Source organism: Copidosoma floridanum, unplaced genomic scaffold (assembly GCF_036245765.1).
Source record: "Copidosoma floridanum isolate Cflo_tuat_1 unplaced genomic scaffold, Cflo_Japanese_pri ptg000029l, whole genome shotgun sequence".
Taxonomy (NCBI): Eukaryota; Metazoa; Arthropoda; class Insecta; order Hymenoptera; family Encyrtidae; genus Copidosoma; species Copidosoma floridanum.
This window is the reverse complement of record NW_028321906.1, coordinates 8,276,849-8,301,280: the sequence shown is the minus strand read 5'-3', so window position 1 is coordinate 8,301,280 and position 24,432 is coordinate 8,276,849. Positions and strand designations below refer to the sequence as shown.

At 35.4% G+C, this 24,432-nt stretch overlaps 3 protein-coding genes across 5 annotated transcripts; 1 reads left to right on the top strand and 2 right to left on the bottom strand.

Annotated features, from left to right (window-relative positions):
- Window positions 1-275: 275 nt before the first annotated feature.
- On the top strand, window positions 276-2,326 carry LOC106637096 (peptidyl-prolyl cis-trans isomerase E). Its single transcript, XM_014349739.2, has 4 exons — window positions 276-390; window positions 618-787; window positions 853-1,221; window positions 1,300-2,326. The coding sequence occupies exons 1-4, from the start codon at window positions 357-359 to the stop codon at window positions 1,615-1,617; spliced, it is 891 nt and encodes a 296-aa protein (XP_014205225.2). The 5' UTR covers window positions 276-356; the 3' UTR covers window positions 1,618-2,326.
- Prp38 (pre-mRNA processing factor 38) lies at window positions 1,750-3,192 on the bottom strand. Its single transcript, XM_014349795.2, has 3 exons — window positions 2,803-3,192; window positions 2,349-2,716; window positions 1,750-2,260 (listed from the first exon to the last, which is right to left on the bottom strand). The coding sequence occupies exons 1-3, from the start codon at window positions 2,964-2,966 to the stop codon at window positions 1,887-1,889; spliced, it is 906 nt and encodes a 301-aa protein (XP_014205281.2). The 5' UTR covers window positions 2,967-3,192; the 3' UTR covers window positions 1,750-1,886.
- Window positions 3,193-5,683: 2,491 nt separating this feature from the next.
- Cpr (Cytochrome P450 reductase) lies at window positions 5,684-24,419 on the bottom strand. Of its 3 annotated transcripts, none has more exons than XM_014349866.3 (11): window positions 24,132-24,419; window positions 11,009-11,217; window positions 10,600-10,792; window positions 10,353-10,502; window positions 8,457-8,581; window positions 8,175-8,363; window positions 7,846-8,084; window positions 7,441-7,772; window positions 7,093-7,354; window positions 6,790-7,018; window positions 5,684-6,706 (listed from the first exon to the last, which is right to left on the bottom strand). In XM_014349866.3, the coding sequence occupies exons 2-11, from the start codon at window positions 11,182-11,184 to the stop codon at window positions 6,562-6,564; spliced, it is 2,040 nt and encodes a 679-aa protein (XP_014205352.2). In that variant the 5' UTR covers window positions 11,185-11,217; window positions 24,132-24,419; the 3' UTR covers window positions 5,684-6,561. The 3 variants fall into 3 exon arrangements, with proteins under 3 accessions (XP_014205352.2, XP_014205351.2, XP_089451983.1); XM_014349865.3 differs by lacking the exon at window positions 24,132-24,419 and adding an exon at window positions 18,085-18,406; XM_089595857.1 differs by lacking the exon at window positions 24,132-24,419 and adding an exon at window positions 12,277-12,403.
- Between the last annotated feature and the right edge of the window lie 13 nt (window positions 24,420-24,432).

Genomic DNA, 24,432 nt, shown 5'->3' with positions numbered 1-24,432 from the left:
TTAACAAAATCAACCATATGGCACTACTTAGTAATGATTACGATAATTACTACACACAACTTCACGTATAGCTTACACCGTGCTCTTTTTATCAGAATGATAAAATCAGAGACTGTTAGTATGCCGCAAATGCTACGAGCGGGTAAATTACGTAGGTCGTGGTAACGCCGCATGGTCGGGCAGCATGCAGGGCAGCACTAGCGTCGACCTGTACTACGTCGATTCTTAACTAACTAACTCTAACTCTATGCAAAAAGCAAAAATGCAATATCACATTCACAGTGAAAGTTCATGCAAAGTGGAATAGTAAGCCTTTTGAAGTTTAATCAAGTTTTTTTGTTTTATTGCACAAAAAAATGAGTGCAAATAACAAAAGGACAATTTACGTTGGTATGTTCTTTAGAAAATCGTTTATTATGTCTGTCCGTTATAGTAAACTGCTCATTTAATGGAAAAGAAGCATTTTTTGTTAACTTAATAACATTTATTTGCTTATTACTACTATTTATTGCTTATGTAATAGGAATCTTATTTATTATGTTACTCGAGCAGTTTTTTTTTTTTTAAATTTCCAAGTGCATGAAAATTTATTTAATAAAACTACTCTACTTTTGAAGGAGGTCTAGCAGAAGAAGTAGACGAAAAGATTTTAAATGCAGCTTTTATTCCATTTGGTGAAATAGTAGATGTTCAAATACCATTGGATTATGAATCTGAAAAACACAGAGGATTTGCCTTTATTGAATTTGAATCGGCGGAAGATGCCGCAGCAGCAATAGATAATATGGTAAGCATGGATGAAATAACATTTATGAACAGTCTTCTGTAATAAGTAATAATCTTTCTTCAAAGAATGATTCAGAATTGTTTGGACGCACGATAAGGGTGAACATTGCTAAGCCACAGAAAATTAAAGAAGGTTCTTCCAAGCCTGTTTGGGCTGATGATGTTTGGCTGCAAGAACATGCTGGTGAAACGTTAAATATTGGAGACGAGGCAGCTGACAAAACAGACACCAATAAAGATGGAAGCACGAAAGGAAAACAAAATCCACAGGTGTACTTTGATATAAATGTTGGCAAGCAAGAACTAGGAAGAATCATTATGATGCTGAGAGCAGATATTGTTCCAAAAACCGCAGAGAATTTTCGCTGTTTGTGCACTCATGAAAAAGGTTACGGATACCAGGGCAGTACATTCCACAGAATTATTCCAGAATTCGTATCCTTTGCAACACATATATTAAATAAGGTGTTAGTTCTCAAATTTTTTTTTTGTCATTCCTTATCTTACAATTAGATGTGTCAAGGTGGAGATTTCACTAATCATAATGGTACAGGAGGCAAATCAATATATGGTCGTAAATTTGAGGATGAAAATTTTGAACTTAAACATGTAGGGCCAGGAACACTGTCAATGGCCAATTCTGGAGCAAATACCAATGGATCACAATTCTTTTTATGCACAGCGCGCACAGAGTGGTTAGACGGAAAGCACGTTGTATTTGGACATGTTTTGAGTGGTTTGGATGTGTTGAAAAAAATGGAAAAGTATGGTACCAAAGGTGGAACCCCCTCGCAAAAAGTTGTGATAGCTTCTTGTGGAGAACTTACTTAACACTAGTTCTCAGTGGTTTTATAAACTTGAGCTATTTATAAATTATTTTTACAAAACAATACTGACTTGTTTGAAAGTTTTTTTTTTCAAATACCTAATTTTCCCATAGAAATACTTTACAATTGTAAGGTAATTTTTTTTTATTAATATTTGAAGTTTTACATTGCTTTATGCTTACATACATATAAACGCCTATTTACAAAAATATCATTGTACAAAATAGTACTGTAAAAATAGTTGTACAATTAATTAATTTGACTAACATCACGTCAGCGTCTATCACGATCTCTTCTCCTATCCCTGTCTCTATCTCTGTCCCTTTCCTTATCGCGTTCTCTGTCTCTATCACGTTCTCTTTCTCTGTCCCTTTCTCTATCTCGACGACCTTTGTCCCTGTATCTATCTTTCTCTCTTTTCCTTTCTCTGTCTCGTCTGTCTCGAGACCTAGACTTGCTCCTAGATCGACCTCGATCCTTTTTGTCCGAACGCGAATGCCTCTTTGACTCTCGTTCTCGGTAACGATCTCTCTCTCTTTCATACTCTTCTATCCGTTTCATGTGTTCGCTAGGTGGAATAGCCAGTTCCTCATCCTCTGAACTCTCCATGTTTTCGTCGTCATCATCCAGTGCAGATACTCTGGGCTCTGTACAATTTATAATATATAATACCATAACGTTAAATTGAAAACGTAATAAAAATGTGAGTTTTTGTTCAACGAAATAAAACATTACCTAGTTCATTGTTTTCTTCGAGCACATGCCTCTTTTGAATTCTGGGCAATATGATATCGCAGTTTCGCTCATCTCGCAAGAGACCATCAATAAACTCGTCCATGTGCAAGAGTTCAAATTCTCCTTCCCTATTTTGCTTTCGCAATTTTCTGTAATCATGTAGCAAAGGCTCCAGATAACGATAAACGTCCAAAGACGTGCCTGTCAAACGCATGTAAAATGCACCTAGTGCTCGGGTGTACTTGAATTCCTCCTGTTTGATGAATTCAACTATAATGTCTTTTTCTGGCTGAATTTGAAGCAACTTGAGGATCAAGCACAAGAACGGTGTGGGCTTTACATTGCCACCATAAACACCCCCTATGAACCTAATGAATAAACGAAATTTGTAATAAATACTGCGGTCAGGAATCTTAATATCACAAGGCTCTATTGGGGAAAAAAATATATTTACCTTAACTCCATGGCTTTGTCGACCAGAAGTTCGGCCGTGAGTGCAAAACATTCTTCTTTCCAGTATTTGCTGTCATATATTCTGGATCTAATGATCTTCTCGATCAGATACTGAGGATTCGTACCACGAATCGATTTCGCGTCTTTAACTGTTCGATTGGCCATGTTTTTTTAATTATAAACTATGTATGAAACAATTTATAATTACATAACCTTGCCTTGTACACAGAAAAACAATACACAACAAGGCATTTCGTCATCAACACAAAGCAAAAGGAGCAGAAGCAGACTGAAATTCAAGAGTGAACGCCGTTCGGCGTATACGGCGTTCTCCACTCAACTCAACGCATTAAAATGATACACCTGTCTCACTCACACTGAAAGAGACAAGATACAACTTTGTATCATACAAACAAGTAAAGAATCTTCACTCTTCACTTTGAAGTTATGTGTATAGGTATAAGAATCACTAAGTACTACGTACTTACCACTTACGTAGTACGTAGTGCCATATGGTTGATTTTATTAAACTGAATAAGTAGAATATCTATATACTTTTGGAGGTCAATTTTCGGGTAAATGACAATTAGTACTCTTGCCGCAAATAGCACAGATGATGTCAACTTTTTATTTTGTATCTATTACACAAGTTGCGGCTGGTTTATAATTGATTACAAGACTCTACTGCAATAATTATTTGGATCAGCGCCATCTAGCGGTCTTTATTTTTTGGCCAAAAGTGGCTCCTAAAATTCTCAATCAGAGCATTCAGGATTAGAGCAATTTAATCAATTATAAACCAGCCGCAACTTATTTTTGTAGCTATAAAATGAAAAAAAAATCATACGTGTGTTTTTGGCGGCAAGTTAACAATTTATCTTTAACTGAAAAATTTATCTTCAAAAGTATAAATACGTAGAAGGTCTAATTTTGGTAGAAAATAGATTGTTAACTTGCCGCCAAAAACACACGTATAATTATTTTTTCATTTTATAGCTTTGTCATGAGTTGCGGCTGGTTTATAATTGACTAAATTGCTCTAATCCTGAATGCTCCGATTGAGAATTTTAGGAGCCACTTTTGGCCAAAAAATAAAGACCGCTAGATGGCGCTGATCCAAATAATTATTGCTATACTTACAGTAAAGTCACTTTATTACTTATAAACCAGCCGCAACGAATCTTATAGATAGATAACAAAAATTTAACATTTTTTGTGTTACTTGCGGCAAGTTTACAATTTATCTTTTATCTTAAAATCGACCTCCAAAACCATCAATATTCTACTCATCTTGTATTATGGCTCTTAAAATCGACAATATATTTACAAAATTACAATACTCTAGACCTTTTGCCATTAACTTATGTAAGCACAAATTAATCAGTCCAAAAGAGACAACCGAAGAAAAAAGGCCTGAAAAAGAAGCACAGTCACACGAAGAGTCTCCTAGGAATGGAGCAACCTCACTTGATCAGAGAAGGTTGGGTTCTTTGTTTACTTATAACACTTAAAATTTATATCTCTGTAATAAATGTATTTTTCAATTAGTCAGATCTGATGCTCCATTTTTATGAGACTTTTCGTGTGACTGTGCTTCTTTTTAAAACTTTTTTTCTTCAGTTGTCTTTTTTCGACTGAATAATTTACGTGTATATTTGATCGTGATTTACGATTTCTGTAACACAAATTTTGCTATGTACATATTATATAAGTTAACTGTTTATGGGAAATCTAAAGTTGAAGGGCTGTTCTTTCATTAGTTAATGGTAAAAGGTCAAGAGTATTGTAATTTTGTAAATATTGTCGATTTTATGAGCCATATGAGGTAAGTAGAATATTGAAGGGTTGGAGGTCGATTTTAAGGTAACAGATAAATTGTAAACTTGCCGCAAGTAGCACAAAAAATGTTAACTTTTTGTTATCTATCTATAAGATTCGTTGCGGCTGGTTTATAAGTAATGAAGTGACTTTACTGTAAGTAGCAATAATTATTTGGATCAGCGCCATCTAGCGGTCTTTATTTTTTGGCCAAAAGTGGCTCCTAAAATTCTCAATCAGAGCATTCAGGATTAGAGCAATTAAGTCAATTATAAACCAGCCGCAACTCATGACGAAGCTATGAAATAAAAAAATAATTATACATGTGTTTTTGGCGGCAAGTTAACTATCTATTTTCTACCAAAATTAGACCTCGTATGTATTTATACTTTAAAATATAAATTTTTCAGTAAAAAATAGATTGTTAACTTGCCGCCAAAAAGACATGTATGATTATTTTTTCATTTTAAAGCTACAAGATGAGTTGCGGCTGGTTTATATTAGACTAAGTGTCTCTAAGGGCTAAAGCTCTCCTTCAGAATTCTAGGGCCACTTTTTAGTTCAGAAATCCGCAACGCTAGATGGCGCTAATCCAACAAATTACCACAGTAGAGCCTTATGATCAATTATAAACCAGCGGCAAATAATCTTATAGATGTATAATAAAAAGTTAACGTTGTTTGTGCTGTTTGCGGCAAGTATACAATTTATCCTTCACTTGAAAGTATAGATAATCTACTTATATGGTTTAATAAAATCGACCATATGGCACTACTCAAAAGCGAATACTTACTATAATTACGTGCTCTCTTTACCAGAATGATAAAATCAGAGGCTTGAAGTTTAAGTACGTGTTTATGTGCACTCACACTTGTTCTTGAGCGCGCTTTTGCTTATGCGTTTTTATACATGTTGTGACCGGGCTTAATATGCCCTTTTTTTTGGCTGCGCATTGCACCTAACTAAAAAACACTTTACTTGAAAATTAAGTTTTTTTTTATACCCCACTCATCAAATTTGAACAATTCTAAAGGTTGTGGGAGAAAATAAGTAATACAACAGCATATTATTTCGTTTATCTTTATTAAAATTATTTTTTGTGTATTTAATTATTTCAATTGTGGCACGCGATTTTTTTCTTTTACAAAAGACTTTTTACATTTATGTATTGCAAACTATAAGAAAGTCTGTAATAGAGTTGATTAATACGCATTCGATGTACATTTTAAATATAATTGAATAATGTACCTATTGCAAGGCAAATGAGGTTTGTACATTTAAACGTAGTGTTTAATAATATATTTCTTACTTTAACAATATAAATTACTAAATCATTAAAATTCATCTAATAACTTTTTTTTCATTTCTAGAAAAATGTGTGTTACGTTGCATTTGACATTTTTATACAAAAATTATTTTATATCTCTATCCCAACAAAAAAATATACAAAGTCAATTCAAAACACATCTTCTTTCCTATACTATTTTATATACTCTCTTTTACTAAAAAAACAGTACTTGTCATAATTGCTTCATATCATTTTGAAACAGACTAAGTAATGCTTAGCAAGAGCATGTGGAAGAATTTATTATTCATGTTAAACATTACTTGCAATTGAGTTAATAAAATATTGATCTATCTAACAACATCCAATCAACATTATCACAATGTAAAATTGGCTAACATGATCTTCCAGTCACCAAGTACATTACATACATCAGACTTTTTAAAAGTCCCATGTGCGTTATCTTCAACATTTATACAGATATATATAAAAGATATAGTTGATTTTTTAAGTATAGACATGTGTATATTCATATAAAAAAACTTTTTTGAGGAGCGATATCGAGGGATACTCAGGCACTCGCAACGACACATGCAGAGTTTCTTTGTGTTTAGAAGACACATTCTGCAGTTTCTTTCCTTTCCTAGCTTGGCCAATTCAACTCCACACATCACTAGAGTAGCGCTTCTGCGAGTCCATCCTTTTGATATAATCGGCGGCCTGGAGCTCAGTCATATTGCCCTTCTCCATTACTACTTTCAGCAGAATATTGTGCACGTCACGTGCCATGTTTCGTGCATCACTATTTAAAATTACAACAAGTCATCAATGATTATATCATCAATATGTTAATAGTTTTGATGTATCAGGAAGAAAAAAACTTACCCGCAAACGTAGATATGGCCATTTCGTTCGCCAATCACCCGCCACAACTCATCCTTGTTCTTCTCGAGTAAATGCGTCACGTAGACCTTGTTTGCTTGCTCCCTACTGAAAGCAGTGTGTAGAATCAAAGTTCCATTGTCCACGTATTGTTGCAGCTCTTCCTTGTAGAGGAAATCTTCGTCACGCTTTCTACAACCAAAGTAGAGAATTGTGTCGCCTACATTTTTACCTGAAAATAATTATTAATAAATTTTTAATAATGCGTAAGCTTGAAAAAAAAAATCAAGCAGCTTCAATACATACCGTCCTTTTTAGCTATATCGCGTTCTTGAATGAATCCTCTAAACGGCGCAAGACCAGTTCCTGGTCCAATCATAACAACGGGCACGTGAGTACGCGATGGTAAGCGAAATTGCGATTTTCGCACGAAAATCGGTACGACACATGAAGGATCAGAAGGATGCTTTTCCTTGAGCCAGGTTGTTGTAACACCCTTGTTGATACGACCAGTCGAGGTTTTGTACTCGACAACAACAGCAGTGATGTGGACTTCCGAGGGGTGCAACTGAAAAAGGAGTTTCGTGAATTTTAAATTAAAAAAATGAAAGTAGTACTCAACAACTATTCAATGCAATAATTAAATATGAATACCTTAGGCGAAGAAGATATCGAGTAGTAACGGCACTGCAGTCTAGGCAGCAATTCGCACAGATGATCCAAAGCTGGTTTCAGGCTTGTTACGTCTTCCAAGATATGAACGATATTTCTGTTATCTTGGATGACCCATTGTTGGAAGAGAGCTTTGCCCTCGGCACTTGTAGATGCCATAAGCTTGAGCTTCTCTTTGTCAGCAGTATCGGAACAATACTCCGCCAACTCTTTCAATACGTGAGTACGAGGATTACTGGTAATATCTAAATAATGGGTTAAAGCAGTGCGATATGTGCAAGGACAGGGGAAAGGATGCTTCTTTGTAGATTCCTCTGTAAAGTCGAAACATTGAAATTAGGTAAGTTTAAATAATTTCATTGAGAAAGAGGAGAGAATAAAACGTACCATCAGTGTTGGTCAAAGTAATGACAGTGTCAAGATCAACGCCACATTTCTTGCCAATCTTGTCAACGAGCTCAGAGTTATTGACCGGGTAAACGGCCAAATGGTCTCCGGCCTCGTAGCGCATTTTTGATCCTTCGATGTCGAATTCTATGTGCATGCAAGACCTGTCGGAAGAAGGTCCGTGCAATTCGCGGTTCACCTTGACCGGAGCAAGGAAAGGATTCTTGGCATCGAATGGACTGCAAACAAAGATTTAATAGCTATGATGCAATCGAGAAATTTTTTTACAGAGGATAAGATAATCTATAAAAATATCTGTAAGAACTTACGGTCGCTGGTTTTTCAATGAGTGGAGTCGTGCTAACTCGCCAGTGTAGATCTTTTCAACCGGCATATCATTGTGCTCGGTAAGTTTGTACTGGCGAATACTAACATCCTCACCAGCACCTTCGATGTTGAAATAATCGCACACAGCTGGCCAGAATTTTTCTTTCCATGTGATAAAGTCATCTTCGATGCTACAAAATTAATTTTTTTTTTTCATTTTCTTGTGTACTACTAAACGCAAATCTATTTTATACGGATATTTAATTTTTTTTTCTCCAACTTACTTGGCATCATCATCGCCAAGGCCAAGTTCAAAGACACGATTGGCTCCAAGTTGCTCCAATCGGTGGTCCACGTAAATGGCGATTTCATTGTAATGCTCGTAAGTTTTGTTTCCAAGACCAAAAACCTGTAAACAGAATTTTGTTAAAAATCAAGTTTTTTAACACACTCATTTTATAAAATTATCCTTAACGTTAATCCAGGATTTTTTCATTGTATTGGATGAGATTAGTTTCAATAACATCATAAAACATACATATACAGCTTCATAGATATTATGTTGCAGCTCTCCCAAGCATATGGGACGTAATTTGTTATGTTAATGAGAAAACAAAAATTTTACAACTACAAAAGCTAAATAATAATAATAATAATATAATAAAATAAAATGAATATCAACCTAAATAATTAAGACTAAAACATGTTTGATTAATAATAAAACTTCTACATCAAAATCAGTACTACAGTAGATAAAACAAAAAAAAATAGTAAAAAAATAAACCCAAAAACAAAAAAAAATACCTCGAGCTCAGACGTTGCAAGTGGCGCAAGGTCGCCGTTGCTCGACAACGTCGTCTGCCCCTCGATAATGCAACGTCTAGTGACACGTGCATAAGCGATCCGGTGTAGCACTACACGTGCTAGTGCCCTTACAACTCTCATCCTCTTTGCTCTTTCACCATACTCTTTCTCCTCTCTTTAGTTTGTCAATTTGTCAAATCGCGAGACAAAAAAAATATGCCATATAAGTATCACTGTAACCTACTGATGTATTTTTTTTCTTCAAATCGCTACTTTTGCAAAGCATTACCGAATGCTCCGATTTATATATTTTTTATTTTCCACTTACGTAACATCACGTACAGCTTACAAACGAAAAAAAAATGTCACTTAAAAAATCAAGAACCCATACGAACTTTAACTTTATAATACTTATTTATAGATAAAGGAATGATCGCGATAGACGAAGTTGTGACTGTTATACTTCTCAGTTCATCGAACAAGAATTGAAAAATAAGCATTGCAAGCTCGTCGAGGTTAGACTATTTCAGTGTTTGTTCGTCTTGTCCTGGCGAGAGACGCGACACGCGAGCGAACAGCTAGCGTACAACTATAGTATACACATACAACACACGTACACGCATCTGTAAATCTGACATAAGTATGATCATTTGATCATCATTGAACCATCACCAGTTCACCATCGTCATCATTGTGTTTTGTGGAGGGGGAGGGAAAGATATAAGAGTTAATTTTAAAATATAAAGAGGAAAAAGGCTTCCTCCAAAATGAAAATTTCAGACTGTTCAATTGGATGTTAAAATTAAACAGTTTTTTGTAGATTTTCTAGACCTGCTTGATAATCAGATTTGTAAAGAAAAAATTTTATTTGCAAGGTATCAACTGCATCTGAGGAGTTACAATGGGTCTTATTTTTTAGATACTTAATTCAATCTTCCGAAAAATTTATTCTTGGTATCAACAAACTTATCTGAAAATAACATACGTAAGGGGAAAACCGAAAAAACATGATTTTTTTGTTGGAAATTAAAAAAAAAAAACATGGAACATAAAATGATACAAATAACATATGCACTTAAGAACTTTTTTTCCATAAAAACTGGATCGAGGCAAAATATATCGTTTTTTATAGTTCTACCCTACCAACTGCAGAGATACAGAGAAGAGATTATGGCTTCCTGTTTTGAGCTTTTCTCTCAAATTTACAGGAAGCACCATACAAACACACGTGAAAAACGATGTCTATGATATAGTGCAATCGTTTCATCAGGTTCAACGACAAAAACGATTGCATTGAGAAGCTTAAAACTTAACAAAGATCTTCCAGTGGACCGGTTATGGGTACATGCGCGTAAAATGGAACAAAAAAATCTCACCGCGTAATTCAAGCCGTTGAAATCGGCGTCGCCGGTTTTCAGCCAATCAACGAACTCCATGGCGTTATCGGTAGGATCGCCCTCGCCGTAGGTAGCCAGACAAAACACCGCCAGGCTGTTGCCTATGTTCTTCAAATTGACCAGCTCCTCCTGCAGCACCAAAATCCCCCCACCGTTACACCTTACTGCCTTTTGTAATTATTATCAAATTCGAGCATTTTCCTCGATTTTCATCATCAAAACCGACCATATCGCACTCCTCGGGATCGGCGACCATGCCCTTCATCTTGTAGCGAATGCCCTCCTTGGCCAACCGGCCGGCAAACTCCTCGGCTGTGCCAGTCTGACTGCCGTAGAACACCACGAGGCTGCGTCCGGACGACTGGAGCTTTTTAATGAAGGAATTCTCGGACGGCTGGACCGGCGCATATGTCGTGGGTCTACAAAATCGTTACTTTACTCAACACTCGTTGCTTCTTTTTGGCAACAAAATGAATTTCACGCTCATCCAAGGGAACGAGCGATTTTACGAGGTGGAAACATTATTTGTCAAACACATACAAACAGGTGACAGTTGCATGCAACAAGTCATGATAAAGCAAGTAAAAACCATCGGGGGTTGAAGCCAAATGGAAAAGCGAGGGAAATAAACTTACTGTATGGTGTATGACTTGGTGACAGACGTGTAGTCCTCGTTCTTCTTCCTGCCGAACATGTACCAGATGGCGGCGAGCACCAGGACGCCGATAAGCGTGAGATCGAGTATACTGAACATCGGCTCGTCGGCCACGCTGTGCTCCTCCGTACCGGGCAATTCTGGCGAGCCGGCCATCCTTACGGCTTTCGGCTGCGACGCGTCAGCGCTCTGTAAAATAGACAATGATTTTTGTTTTTTCAACCGATCGTTAATATAACTATATAGTTACGAATTTCTTTTTCTTTTTCTTTTTTTTTTTTCTTCGAATTTTCATCGATAAGAGGAGTAGAGGTGATTTCTTTGTTCACGGGTATCGTTATCATCTTTTGACTATTTTCGAACCTCGTTTCGAACTACCGAACCAATCAAGAATCTATTATACCGGAGAGCTATCGAGTCCGGGAAATACCAAATGGAATTTGGGGGAAAAATTTTAAGTTACGGCTTCACGGTAGGTATCGCGTTCACTCTCAACCGATTTTCTTACCGATCGCTGAATAATAATTGATTTCCTCATTTCTCGCGATGTGTTTTTATCGAACAAGGAAAATCAAGCGCACCGCAGTATAGGTATGGCGAAACTGTTACCCATATAACAATAATGCCAGATATCGACTGGTCGATTTAAAGAAACCGAGTTGACTCATTACGTCCTAAAAAAAAATATATCAAGTGCACGTGAATTTTATGGATTTTTACCACGTGCAACAAGGCTATGATTATTTTTGAATGTTATTTTTTACCGACAATTTTTTCATCGCTTCCGCGTCCATTAGCAATAAACGTGTTTTTTTCGTGGCGTATACCATTTTTTTAAGGACACCCTCCATATATACGTAAGTTTCAAACCGATTTCTGAACTATTGTACATGTACTATTGTATTGAAGTTTATTCATTAACTGTTTGATGAAAAAATAAAAAAGGTTATTAAAAAGACGTTATTTATCTCCACTCTCGACAGCCCATAGTAACAATTTTTTCGTTAAGCTACAAAACAAAATACTAAGTAACCATATACTGCTCGATATACTGATAGATAATATAGCGTAGACAGTGCCGAGAGTCGAGATACCAAAAATAGTTTTATCTTTCCTCGCGCAGTTTTGAAAATTTATAGTTGATAGAAAAGTTGGGGCAAGAAAAGAGGATTCGTGGAATGAACAAATTGTTCGTGATTCAGTGACATAGTATATTTTTACAAACGAGAAAGGCAACGCACTACGCACGAGTTATTGACGATTGTCCGAGCTTTTGTTCGACCCAACGGCGAAAGATAACTAATATATAAATGTACGTTTTCCTCGTGAGCTCACTGGGGATGATAATCGACCGTTGCGAAATGACGTAAACATTGCACCGCCGTCTCTGACTTTGATAATAAAATGCACGTATTACATCTATATATATATACTGAATGAGGCGACGCGCGACACTTGATGGCCCACACATTTATACATGTATAGTATATGCACAATTGTGATTACATTGAAATTTCGGAAATACATTCGATTGTCAGGGCCGCGTGTATGTGTGTATGCACGTGCAAACCTTGAGCTTGAAATTGAAGCCTTACACGACACATGGAAAAACCACTGATACATTACTTGGTTACACCGTGACTTTGATGCCAACTACACCCGAGGATTTGATTAACTCGTATACCTATACGCGTAAAAAGCGACAGTAATATATATTTATCGCGTCTGGTTGTAAGTACACGCGCAACACGTGAAAAATATAGATGCTTTTGCGAGCTCGCTTTGTATGGACAAATATGACAGTGGAAAAGAAAAAACAACTCGGTGCTATGTATACCCAAACGCACAGAGAGAGAGAAAAATTGACGATCCGTCCCCGTCAACGAGTCGATGTGCACTGGACGCAAAACTCGTGCACGTGTGAACCCACGCACGATCAGATAAGAGAGACATATATCATGCAGAGGTATGTATAATGTGGCCTAATGCAATGCACATAAAAAAAGGTACTTCTTACTTATACGACCAACAGACGTGGTATCCAAAATTCCATCAGAAAGGGAAGCGCGCGACAGAAAAAGAGAGGGAGGAGAGAGAAAAAAAAAAATTCAAATGGGAGAACCCAAGACGAAGAAGAAGAGAGGACGCTTAGCGAGATGATGCGCCCGTGCATGATGAGTGTAAAAACCGGTATTCCTACACGACCATCCAAAAGAGTGCATCCGTATAGTGACGACGACGCGATACCATGTACCGACCACTACCGATCTTTTGCCGAAGGAAGTATGGTTTTTTTTTTTTTTTTTTTTTTTTTTCATTACATTCAAATGCTGGATGCGTCGAGTGTCGCATTGTGCCTTTTCCTCGTGCGGATCGCACATGCGGCGCAGTAGTATGCGTAGATCGGTACAATAATATATATGGAAGCACGGAAATTTCCTCGTGCAGGTGCGTATGTATGTATACACGCGACAATCTTTTAATGCGTACTGCATTTTATTTATTGTATAAGTACGTATACGTTACACGTGCCTCTTGAACTTTCCACCCCTTATCCTCGTCCGCTCCTGTGTCCGGTATCATTCTTATCGTGGATATACATGCCGTACGTCGGATATAATTTTTTTTTTTTTTTTTTTTTCTTACGCATTATACATTGTAAGCTTTAAATGGAATCGCGACGATGGTAACAGTTATAACAGTCTTTTAGCTGACATTTCATGAAATTTTAGTCAATTAGAGGATTGACGTGAATTCTGTTCTTTTCGCGCGGGAGGAAAATAATAACGAAGCTAATGCAAAAATGCAAAAAGGTAGACATGTGGATATAGGCACCTACACTATTGTTTCGAGCCAAGTAAAGGTACCTCATTATGTGTAATAAAAAAAAAAAAAAAAAAAGGAAGATCGGCTCGCTTTGATTTCAAGGGCGCAGGGATTTTTCCGTGTGTCTTCTTATCGCGACATGCGCCACTTATTTTTTGTTCCCCGGCTCTCCCTGCACTATACCAAGCTAGATCGACTGATTATAATCTTATCCACGTTGCATATACCTGTGACTATGATTTTTATTTTATTTTTTTTTTTTTTTTCCTACGTTTTTTGCACGATCGCAATAGTTTACGTCATCCTCGTTATGGCTATTATGTCATGTGCTCAAAGAGCTCTCCTCTGAGCTTGTCACGATGATTTTCAAACGCTTGAACCTGCATTCATTCGAAGCACTTGTCATTTATCACGATACGCGTATTATTTGCTAGAGTGAGGTTGTCATTCTTCATTATGCAATAATTTTTTCCCTGAGAAATTTTTTCGTCGCGCCGAAGAAAAATTACATTTTAGATTATACATCGATAATGCAAGAGCGTACAATTATTTGCTTGTCATTGCAAATTTACCCAAAATTTTATAAGTGAGTGCAACGTAAAAAAATTAAAGAATTCGAAATGAATTAAAAATAATACGTATGAATAATACAATTACTCGATCATTCACAAATTAATGATGAAGCTATTATTATGCGCAATAAAAGTGCCTATTCAAAAATAAAATTAAAAAAACCCATCTGAATCTCAGGAACGCGTGTCGAGCACATCAAATTTACTGGTCGAAAAAGTCACCAGCCATTAATAATATAATATTAACGATACAGCGACGCGTGACAATCATTTTTACACAATGTAAAAGTGCACAGACAATCGTTGGTTACATAGAAAAAAAAAAAAAAAAATTTGAGGATAAAATAATAACAAATTTTAATTATGCATAAGTGCTACGCTATACTCACTTATATCATAGACCGCAATTGAAACATTAGAGACGAAGAGCTTCAAGGTGAGAATGGCAATACTGTCAAGGTCACAAGCGTCGGTCAATCACACACACACACACACACACACACACACACTTACGTATGAATATGTACTTGTGAAAAAAAGGCGAGCCATTTCCTCGTTTCTATCAAGTAGTTATTTGATCACTGGACACGTAGTCGTGTTATTTATCAACTGCTGGTCATTTCGAAGTTTGCGTTAAACAATACCTATAGTGTGTGCCTTTTTTTCTTTTTCTTTTTTTTTTTTCTTCTTGAGTAATAAAATCAAGTCGTATTCAGCGTCTGCTTGTTAGGAACATTTAGTACACTGGAGATTGTAAGATGCATGGAGCAAAAAATGATTGATGGCAAAATTGTTTACGTTGATAAAATTAACGTGAGAAAATGCCAAAAAAAAAATCTAGAGGCTACTATATACTACTATACGTCCTTTGTGTTGGAGTAACAACATGAGCGCAATCTAGGGCTACCTGATCTAGCCCCGCTAAATACTGTACCTACTCATGTGGAGGAAAACTGCTATTTGAGTACGTGATAAAAATTTTTCCGCGAATGAATACTTGTTTCGTGTTCCTGTCACGTATGGATGAAGAGACCTTTGAAACGAACCTTGACCTATGAATCAGACATTGGGCATATAATTGTTGTGTTTACGTGCGGCATTTTCATTGAATGGGCTATCTAGAGTTTTTGGATTATTATTCTCAAATAGTGCGAATCGAGCACATGCAGCGCTGGTCAAGCGAGAACGAACGCTCGGCGATCGGGAAAAATACTCAATCTTTTTGAGAACGCGTTGTACGCTCAATGAAAAATAATTATGTCAACAACAGTAACAATTGCAAGCGAACTGAATATTTATACAAGTTTTTCGTACAAGAGTATTTGATATAGAAAAAAAAATTAAAACATATGGTTTCGGTTCATTTATTTATTTGGTTATTGAGTTACACGATTCACTGTACAACTCGCCCATCAGAGGCGGATTAAACATAAACTTGATGAGCAAATATTGAGAAATTTTAATACTTACAAAGTATACGTCTAAAACTAGATAACAAGAATAAGTACATAATATTTATCATTAATTCATACGATTGCAGAAAAAAAAAACCAATAACAATGAAGAATGCTTAATCTCACATAGAGCCTGAAAAAAATTTGTAAAAAAAAATTCAAACGTATTGAATTTTATATAAGATGAGAATTCGACGGTGTGGGAGGTATCATTATACATCTTTTTTAAGTGCGAGTTTTGGTGCTTGCTGGTATTTCATTTTTAATCCTGAGGTCTTGCGTTATTTGATAACGATGATGCAGCCGCATATTTCCAACTGTCTAGATTTGAATAAAAAGAAAAAGTTTGAAAAAAATAGTGACGATTTTACTTTTTTTTAAATTCCAGTGTCGAAAAGAACAAAAAATTATGTAAGTACAATGATTGAAAATGATAAATAGTTGAGTCAAAATGATGATCAAGGTTGATTACTACAGTACCTTTTTTACTGGCATTTGGAAAATTAATACTTACAGTTATTTCATAGCTCTATAATTGGAACAATATTATTCTGTAAAATATATCAAACATCATCCATTTATGTTTATTGGAATAGATACTTTAAATGATACTTAAAAACATTAACTATGCTTCATGTTTATTAGAAAAATTAAAAAAAAAAAAATTGCAATGCAAAAGCAATTTAACACCATTTCACTGTAGTCACAAAGATATTTTTAAGAAGTAAAAAATTAACTCACGGCTTCTATACTAAGCAAGTGATCTATTGGTACTACTAAATCACTTCTAAAAGCCCTTATATTCAAAAGTTATTCTGTTACTCTTCGTTACACACCGAAATTTATTTTTATTGTATTCAAATTCGTAATTTCCAAAAGATTTTAAATAATTTAAAATAATGGCATCTGATGAGTACTTGAAATTTTTTCATCTTAAAACTAAAAAAGTATAGACAATATTTTAATACAACTATGATATACTTTTGGGCTAAATTAACAGTTTATCACAGTGAGATTTCTGCTTCTTTGATAAATAATAGTCAAATGATGAACAACGTAAAGGAGTAAAATATTTTTAATGTATGACGTGCTGGATGGTATTGATAATATTATTATTATTATATATACATAGATAGATAAACGTTGTACATCAGTATAAATTATTTTTTATGGCTTCAAAAAAAAAAAAAAAAAAAAAAAATACATGAAAAATTGTCTGTAATATAAATATATGGGATAACTTTTTTTTTTAACAACCAAGGTCAACTGCAGTATTCAAACCAATACAGTGTATAAAAAATAAATCGTCCACTGATAAGTGATGTAAAACATGTTGTTTGCACATTTTTGGTTATTTCTGATTAAAATTCATCCAAAGTTGCTTTATCAACATATATAGTGATACGAAAAAAACTCCAAGATATATTTTCTTCAATAATCAATAAAAATAATCAAGATAAACCTTCACCAGGGGTAGTGGCAAAGCTTGGAAACAAATTTCATCTTTTAGTACTGATAATGTATACAGATTTTTTATATTTGAATTATAATTTTTTTTTTTCCAAGGTTTTTATGTACTAAATTGAATTCCTAACCATTAATAAAATCGTCCATGCCATTTGTCTTTTTTGATCAAAAAAGAACAACTTATTAAACTAGCGAGGAAAAAAAGGTATTCATGAAAAATACGCCAATTCACGCGCGCCGACCAGGAAAATCACCTGATACGTATCAAAAGCCATAGAGAAAAACTCGTGTGATGTGATGATATAGTATGGCATTTGTCGAGGCATTTGTTAAACGACTGCTGCACTTTCACTTCCAGTATACAGAGAAACTTGTCGTACAATTAAGCACAAAAATGATTATGTTGCTCCAAGTGCCCTTGATACTTTTCAGTCGTCACGCATAGTAAGCTTGTGTTTTAAATTATATTGTTTTAAATATTAAAACAAAATTAGGTACTTTGATCTATGTAATAATATATGATAGTAAGAAAATTATGATAAATCTAATGAAATTATTCAAAACCTCAAAATCATTTTTTCAATTTGACAACCCAATCAACTTGAGAATAGATAATGAAAAAAAAAAAAAAAAAAAAAAAAAAAATCGGCAACCCAGAATAGTTGAAATCCAACTTTCCAACTTTCCGCAGGTAATGTATAAATATATAACTATGTTCTCAATAAACTATCACTTACGGGAAACTCCATAATTATTTTTGCACGTACGGATCACGGAAACAATGTCCCTCTCGGTTACACTGTCACAGAAGCAGTAAAAATAATACCCGACTCCTTCGGATCACGTGTCGAATGGAAATAGAAAAATTTGCGGGATCAAGAGCACGTTGCCGAAAACAATAGTGAACTCAGTTTCAGAAATAAAATTACATGAAATTAAAAAAAAAAAAAAAAAAAAAACAGCTAACGGTCCTGGTCCGTGAATTATTTGCTTCAGCAGCACAACCCTTACGAGAAAAAAAAGGGTTGTCGGAGGAAGGAAAAAAAGCAAGACACGGCTCGCGCAACGACCGGCACAAAACTAAAAATGCGGCGGCGCCAATACGACCAAGCCGACGTTCGTGAGATACGTATATATATATATAAAAGCAGGCACGCACACACAAGAGTAGTTATGACTTTTGTAAACGAGCAAGTCATCCGGGCAAGCTCATGTATACGGTATGGATAATTATCATCGTGCGTTTGTATGCGAGTACGTGTCGTGTATATCGTCACCGTGAGGCAACAGGTAGCCGTGATGCAAGAAGTCAAGTTCTCTGCACTTGTTTCGCGCTCGCGGGGTTTCGGCACTTTAAGGATTCAACGTCCCCGATATCCTTCGGGCAAGCTTTATGATTTTCTTGCGAATGAAACATGCACGTGTACGGAAGATTTTTGTTTCCAACAAAGGTACATTCGGTGAATTTTAAAATTCAAGGTGATGGTTTTCTCCGAATGGGTATAATAATGGAATACAGAGGAGGAGGATGACGGGCGAGGGAAAAAAAATCTAGGGACAGGAGAGACGATAATTTTGGACACCAACAAATCGAAAGTAAATATAAGTTGGAACGGTATTTTCTTTTTTTTTTTTAGTTAGTGAATACTCACAGTTTTTGTAAAAATCTTGTCAAGAAATAAAATTGAGATTGGTTTCCATCGCCCAAAAAAGAAATGATTTGATAAATTTATTCATCCAAACAAATACAATTATTGCAGAAAAAACGAACCAAAATTAGTTGTAATTACTTGTTACATGATTCATGGCAGATTAAAATGTTCGCATTCCCCAGAAACTAGCCAACAATCACGAAAATTGCAATTTTATCATTATAAAATTATAAATCGAATTGTAAATTATTCCTCCGGTTGAAATTGATTTTTTTTTTTTACAATCTAATTCATTTGAATTGTGAAAGAATTTATTTCATCTAAGAATGAAAAGCTGATCTCACCAACAGAGCATCTTAGTATACTTATAAAAAATGCAGGACCGTAGAGCTATCGTGCGTTATCGAGCTTGCATATTACATGATTTGGCGGATGCGTCTCGGCTTGCATTACGTCAAAGTAATTTGCGGCAAAGCAGTGCCAGTGTGGGTAATGAATGTATACTCAATATACGTATCTGCAACTCTACGAAAAATATGCAATAATTGGGGGTCTCAACGAAATTTTATTTTTTTATTTTTTTAAATTTTTGGAAAACTGGTATTATATAAATTATATTTTTATCAATATAGAAAAAAAAAAAAAAAAAGATATTTTCAAGTATTGCAGTATAAATGTAAATAAAAAGTAAAAAATGTGTCATTGGAAAAGTATTGTACATTCATACATTTTTTCTAGACGTAAAAGACCAAAGTTTCATCCCCCAAGAATGTGCTTTAAAATAAATTCCTTCCAGTTTCTAAATACTGTCAACCGAACGATTTTCGCGTAACTGCTCCTACATAATGTACCTGTGTGTCGTTACGTGGCATTACCTATGCACGCACGGGACCAATCACAATTAAAGTGGAGCAGCTTTGCATTTTACAAGTAACCTGCGTGCTGATAGACCTCTACGATTAAAAAAAAACAAAAAAATTTTTTTTTCTAATCCACACGACTCGTCTGACGCATGTAACCAGCGGTTGGCTATAAGATGCGTATACTTTAAGTGATTGTACGATTTTTGGTCTATATCATTAAAAAATGATTGGCTTTTTTCGTGATACGTTCGTTTCAACGTTGAGTGTGACGCAAGAGTTTTTATTAAAAAAAAAGATTTCACGAAACTGCACAAAGTAGAGCGATTGATGGTTGACTACAGCGAAAAATTATCATTATTTTCAACAAATTGGACGCTATTTTTTTTTTAAACCCAGTACTTGAAGTAACTCGAGGATCGAAGAAAATATTCAGCACACACGTAGCAGAAAGGTTGTAAAAAACCCGGGAGAAGACTCGCCAAGAGAGGAAAGAAGTAGAAAAAAAAAAAAAAATCCATGCGAGCGTCTGATGCCTACGTGACGAATTTGGCCGCTATAGGTAAGTAGGTAGGCTTTGTTCATCGTAAATATTCAGCAACGGAGGAACTGATGTGTACTTATTAAGCCACAAACGAGTGACTACGACGGAGGATTTACGCGCGACACCACATGGAAATTTAAAACACGTAAATCGTGATGTTCAAACATCACACAATTGGCATACTCTTGCATGGTTTTGGTGCCTGCAACCACCACGTCTACGTGTGTAGAAAAATCATGTTTTTACCACATCCAATGCTAGGCACATATATTTTTTTTTTTTGTGATGTCTTTTATATGTTGTGACCGGGCCTCACGCAAACGTATATGACTTGGGTGTCCAAGCTTTTTTGCACTCGCTTATGCACGCAACCAACATAAAGGTATACAATATTTTAAAAGAATAATGGGGAAAAACCAAAACCGCGTGCACGAGAGCTTGCATGAGCTCTGGCTATTGATCACGAATGAATACCAATTTGTCTGTTCCCAAATACTTTTCACTGGTTGGTCATCAATTTTTTTGTTTCCATTTGAATGTAATATTCAACCGGATGATTTTATTACGATGTGATACTAAAAATTATAATTAAATAATACTTTCACCCATCTCACGTATAGACTACGTACGTATTCGAGGGCTGGATTATTAGTTTTCACGTAAATTATGTGAATACGTTCAAAAAACATATACGTTTGAATAAATATGTGCATATTGTTGAAATGCTTATTCTCAGGATTTAATGGTCAACATATTAATGTATTTAATTTTTAATTTATTTTAATAATTTTCATTCAAAGAATTAATCAATAAATCAGAATGTGCGTGCCGAGACGAAACATTTACATTTCGTTTAAAATTTTTTAAAATGCTCGATAGAATAAGAATAATTAAGATAAAATATCAAATTAAAAACGTGTATACAGTTTAGAGTGCAAGTATAAAAAAAAAAAAAAAAAAAAAAAAAAAAAAAAAAAAAGTAGTGCTATTTCTTGAGGTCTTCAAAGTTGTGTTGTTCGTACAATTTTGTTGTTGTTGGTATTGTGCTATTCGTACATAAATTGAGTGATTTTAACGGAAACCCACTTACTGATCATTACGGAGGGTATTAGCCCCTTGCCTCATCTTTCATTACCTAATCAATCAACCCATGCACATGACCCCTGGTCTAACTCAATATTAATCCATAGTACCCCTTTCCCTCATTACCCCTAAAAAGTCGTGCACCTATACCCAAAGCGACCTGTTACGGGTAAGGAAACCAATCGCGAAGATTGGGAATAAAATCTCAGGCGGAAGGAAGGAAACAGCGCTTCGAGCGACAAATATTTAATTTCCGAGTTGTTGGCATTAACAAAACATTTCTGAGTGCAAACTAGGACGTACATTAACAAGCATGTTTTTACCCATCAAATTTGGATAAATATTGTTCGAGCTGGTATGAAAACCCGACTATACCAACACATAAAACACTCTCGCACCATTCGTAATGTGATACGTACGTGATGAAATTTTTTATCGTTATTTTATCGTTTAAAGAGAGGAACAGCCTCCAGTACACACGTGTAAGTGACATGCAAATATTGAAATGACGACAACAACGAGAAGTTAACCAGCGCATGAATGCACATTTGTGCGAATCGATTGCGAAAAATTAAAAATGATCGAGTGCACTGTCGTTGAACTATGCGAAAATCGTATGTGCGCAAGGAATGAAAAGGACAGATGGAAAAGACTCACGTCACACCAAGATTTTCATTTCAAATGAAGACGAGAGTTTTATTGGATGAAAATGCCCGTTTCAACGAAATAACGATTTAATGGTTTTGAAAAAAGTGTTTGACTACGTTCTTTCCCGATTTTTCATGCCAACTGCATGGATTTCGTTCTTTGAAACGAGTTTGTTACAGTGAAACGTTTCAACCCCAGATATCCCTACGGATTCTGAAAAAAAAGTACAACTTTGTCTGATTCGAGAAATAAAATATTATTGAAATAACGCAAACTCATGCCTGAACACCGTCACTTTGGCATTAACCAACTAATGAGCAGCTATACTTAATTAATATTAATCAATCGCTGCGTGGACTTTTAAATTCAAGCGGATATATTAAAACGAATATACATACTATACAATAAATGTATTTTTCTTCTTTCTTACCGAGCCGAGTGTTGAAATCGTGTCACCCGGAGAAGAGAATATTAACGATTCTATACCCTGAACTTTGAACGTAACTGCATTATTCAACAATTTGAGCAAACTCCAAACTATAGTGAAATAATTTCACTTGTCGTTCGCCCGACACGAAGCCAAAATAATTTTTTTCTTTCTTTTTTTTTTTCTCTCCCCAAATAGGCCAAAGAAAATAAAAAACCTTTGGAAAGGTCATCTCGATAATTAGCTGAACCACGTAATAAACTTGAGACTAAGTGTGCACAGCTGATCTGCATGTCGTTATCTAATCGAGTATTGATACGACGAATCGAGGCCGACATTTCGGGGATCTAGGGTGCAATTACTGTATATTTTGAATATGGTCGATTTTATTGTGAAAAAAAAAAAAAAAAAAAATTGTCACTTGAAAAGCAGTACGGCAGCCTGACATATTGTTGATTGACCAGCTCGTACAAATGATACTTCTATACGTGTTTATAATTTGTGGCACAGACGCAAGCAAATCGGCGAAGCTGCAGTTTTCATCTACACAGTGTGAGCAACAAAAAATCAACTGTTGCACCGGTTGTACGTAACACATTCACATAATCTTGCGTTGAATATAAGTATACATGGGCTCAAGTAATCAATTACTCATAAATAGATATTTATTTTCTCATGTGTCGCATTCGCATGCAGTGTCGTATTTTGTATGGCACATTAATCAAAGTATATATCCAAATATGCTCAACACAAACAAAATATAAAAACCACTGTAGGTTGTGCATACCTTATCTTTGTATAGTTGAAACAAAAAATAAATAACGAACCCTTCCTGTATTAAGAAAAAAAGTTTAAAATTTAGTGGGGAGGCGCAATGAAAAAAAAAAAAAAAATCTTACCTGACAAAGAAGTGAAAAAAAAAAAAAAAAAAAAAAAAGCAAGCTAAAAGTACGTACACGAATTGGGACAAATAAAATTTTACAAAAATGTAATACATACGCAGACTAACCGGTGTGTAAGTAAATACAGGGATAACGTGGCGAGTGCGACCTATACGGGTGCAGACTGTGGACGACGACTCCGATATTCGCCGATAATGTTTGATAGAATACCTAATAATTAACCGCACACCGCAGCCTTACTGTCTACACCACCTCATACTTTATATATACGTATACACTAATCTTGATTTTTGAACTTGAAGACTGAGTTAAAACTGCAGAGAAAGTATTACCGGAGCCACGTGACCACCACCCCACACAACTCACAAGCTCACAACTGCGACTCAAGGATGCTGACGTTCTATATTAACCTCGAATACAATACCCCGCCGCTTTTTTGATAATCTTAATAATCTGGCTTTTTGTTTTATTATTTCATCGACAGCGATGATCTCTCAGAGAAAGTACAAGTTAGATCCAACGATACCGATATACGCGAACTGATGGTCGCTCTCGCACACATGTATTAACCGTAGTACACATCACCGATTTATAAACAATTTAGCGGCTACGTATTTCGGCCACTTATTCCATTAACATATATTAATTATTGAGTTGCTTTTACTTACCTCGTCTCTGTTTCACGTCCAAAAAAAGCTGGTGTGCCTATTAAGTAGATGATCAACGAGCCAACGATGAGAGCACGAGCGATGACTGGAAGATAAGGACTGCGAGTAATTTTTTATCATGTGGGACTAATTTTCTCTCTTTATTCCTCGCTATAATTTTTGTAAACTCAACAATTATCTACTACTTGATTTATATACACCCGAACATTCATATAAATAATATGTTCGCAGTTAACAACAAAAAAGTCCAAAAACTATTCAACGTCCAACGTCCAAGCCACGTCCAAGTCCAAGCAGACGA

Coding starts and splice junctions, on each gene's coding strand:
- Cpr (XM_014349865.3), bottom strand. Junction 8,582..10,352: donor TCAACGGCTTGAATTACGCG/GTGAGATTTTTT, acceptor TTCTGTTTACAG/GTTTTTGGTCTTGGAAACAA. Junction 6,707..6,789: donor GGCCATATCTACGTTTGCGG/GTAAGTTTTTTT, acceptor AATTTTAAATAG/TGATGCACGAAACATGGCAC.
- Prp38 (XM_014349795.2), bottom strand. CDS start 2,966: ATGGCCAATCGAACAGTTAAAGACGCGAAATCGATTCGTGGTACGAAT. Junction 2,717..2,802: donor GACAAAGCCATGGAGTTAAG/GTAAATATATTT, acceptor TTTATTCATTAG/GTTCATAGGGGGTGTTTATG. Junction 2,261..2,348: donor CGAAGAAAACAATGAACTAG/GTAATGTTTTAT, acceptor TAAATTGTACAG/AGCCCAGAGTATCTGCACTG.
- LOC106637096 (XM_014349739.2), top strand. CDS start 357: ATGAGTGCAAATAACAAAAGGACAATTTACGTTG. Junction 391..617: donor CAAAAGGACAATTTACGTTG/GTATGTTCTTTA, acceptor CTACTTTTGAAG/GAGGTCTAGCAGAAGAAGTA. Junction 788..852: donor CAGCAGCAATAGATAATATG/GTAAGCATGGAT, acceptor CTTTCTTCAAAG/AATGATTCAGAATTGTTTGG.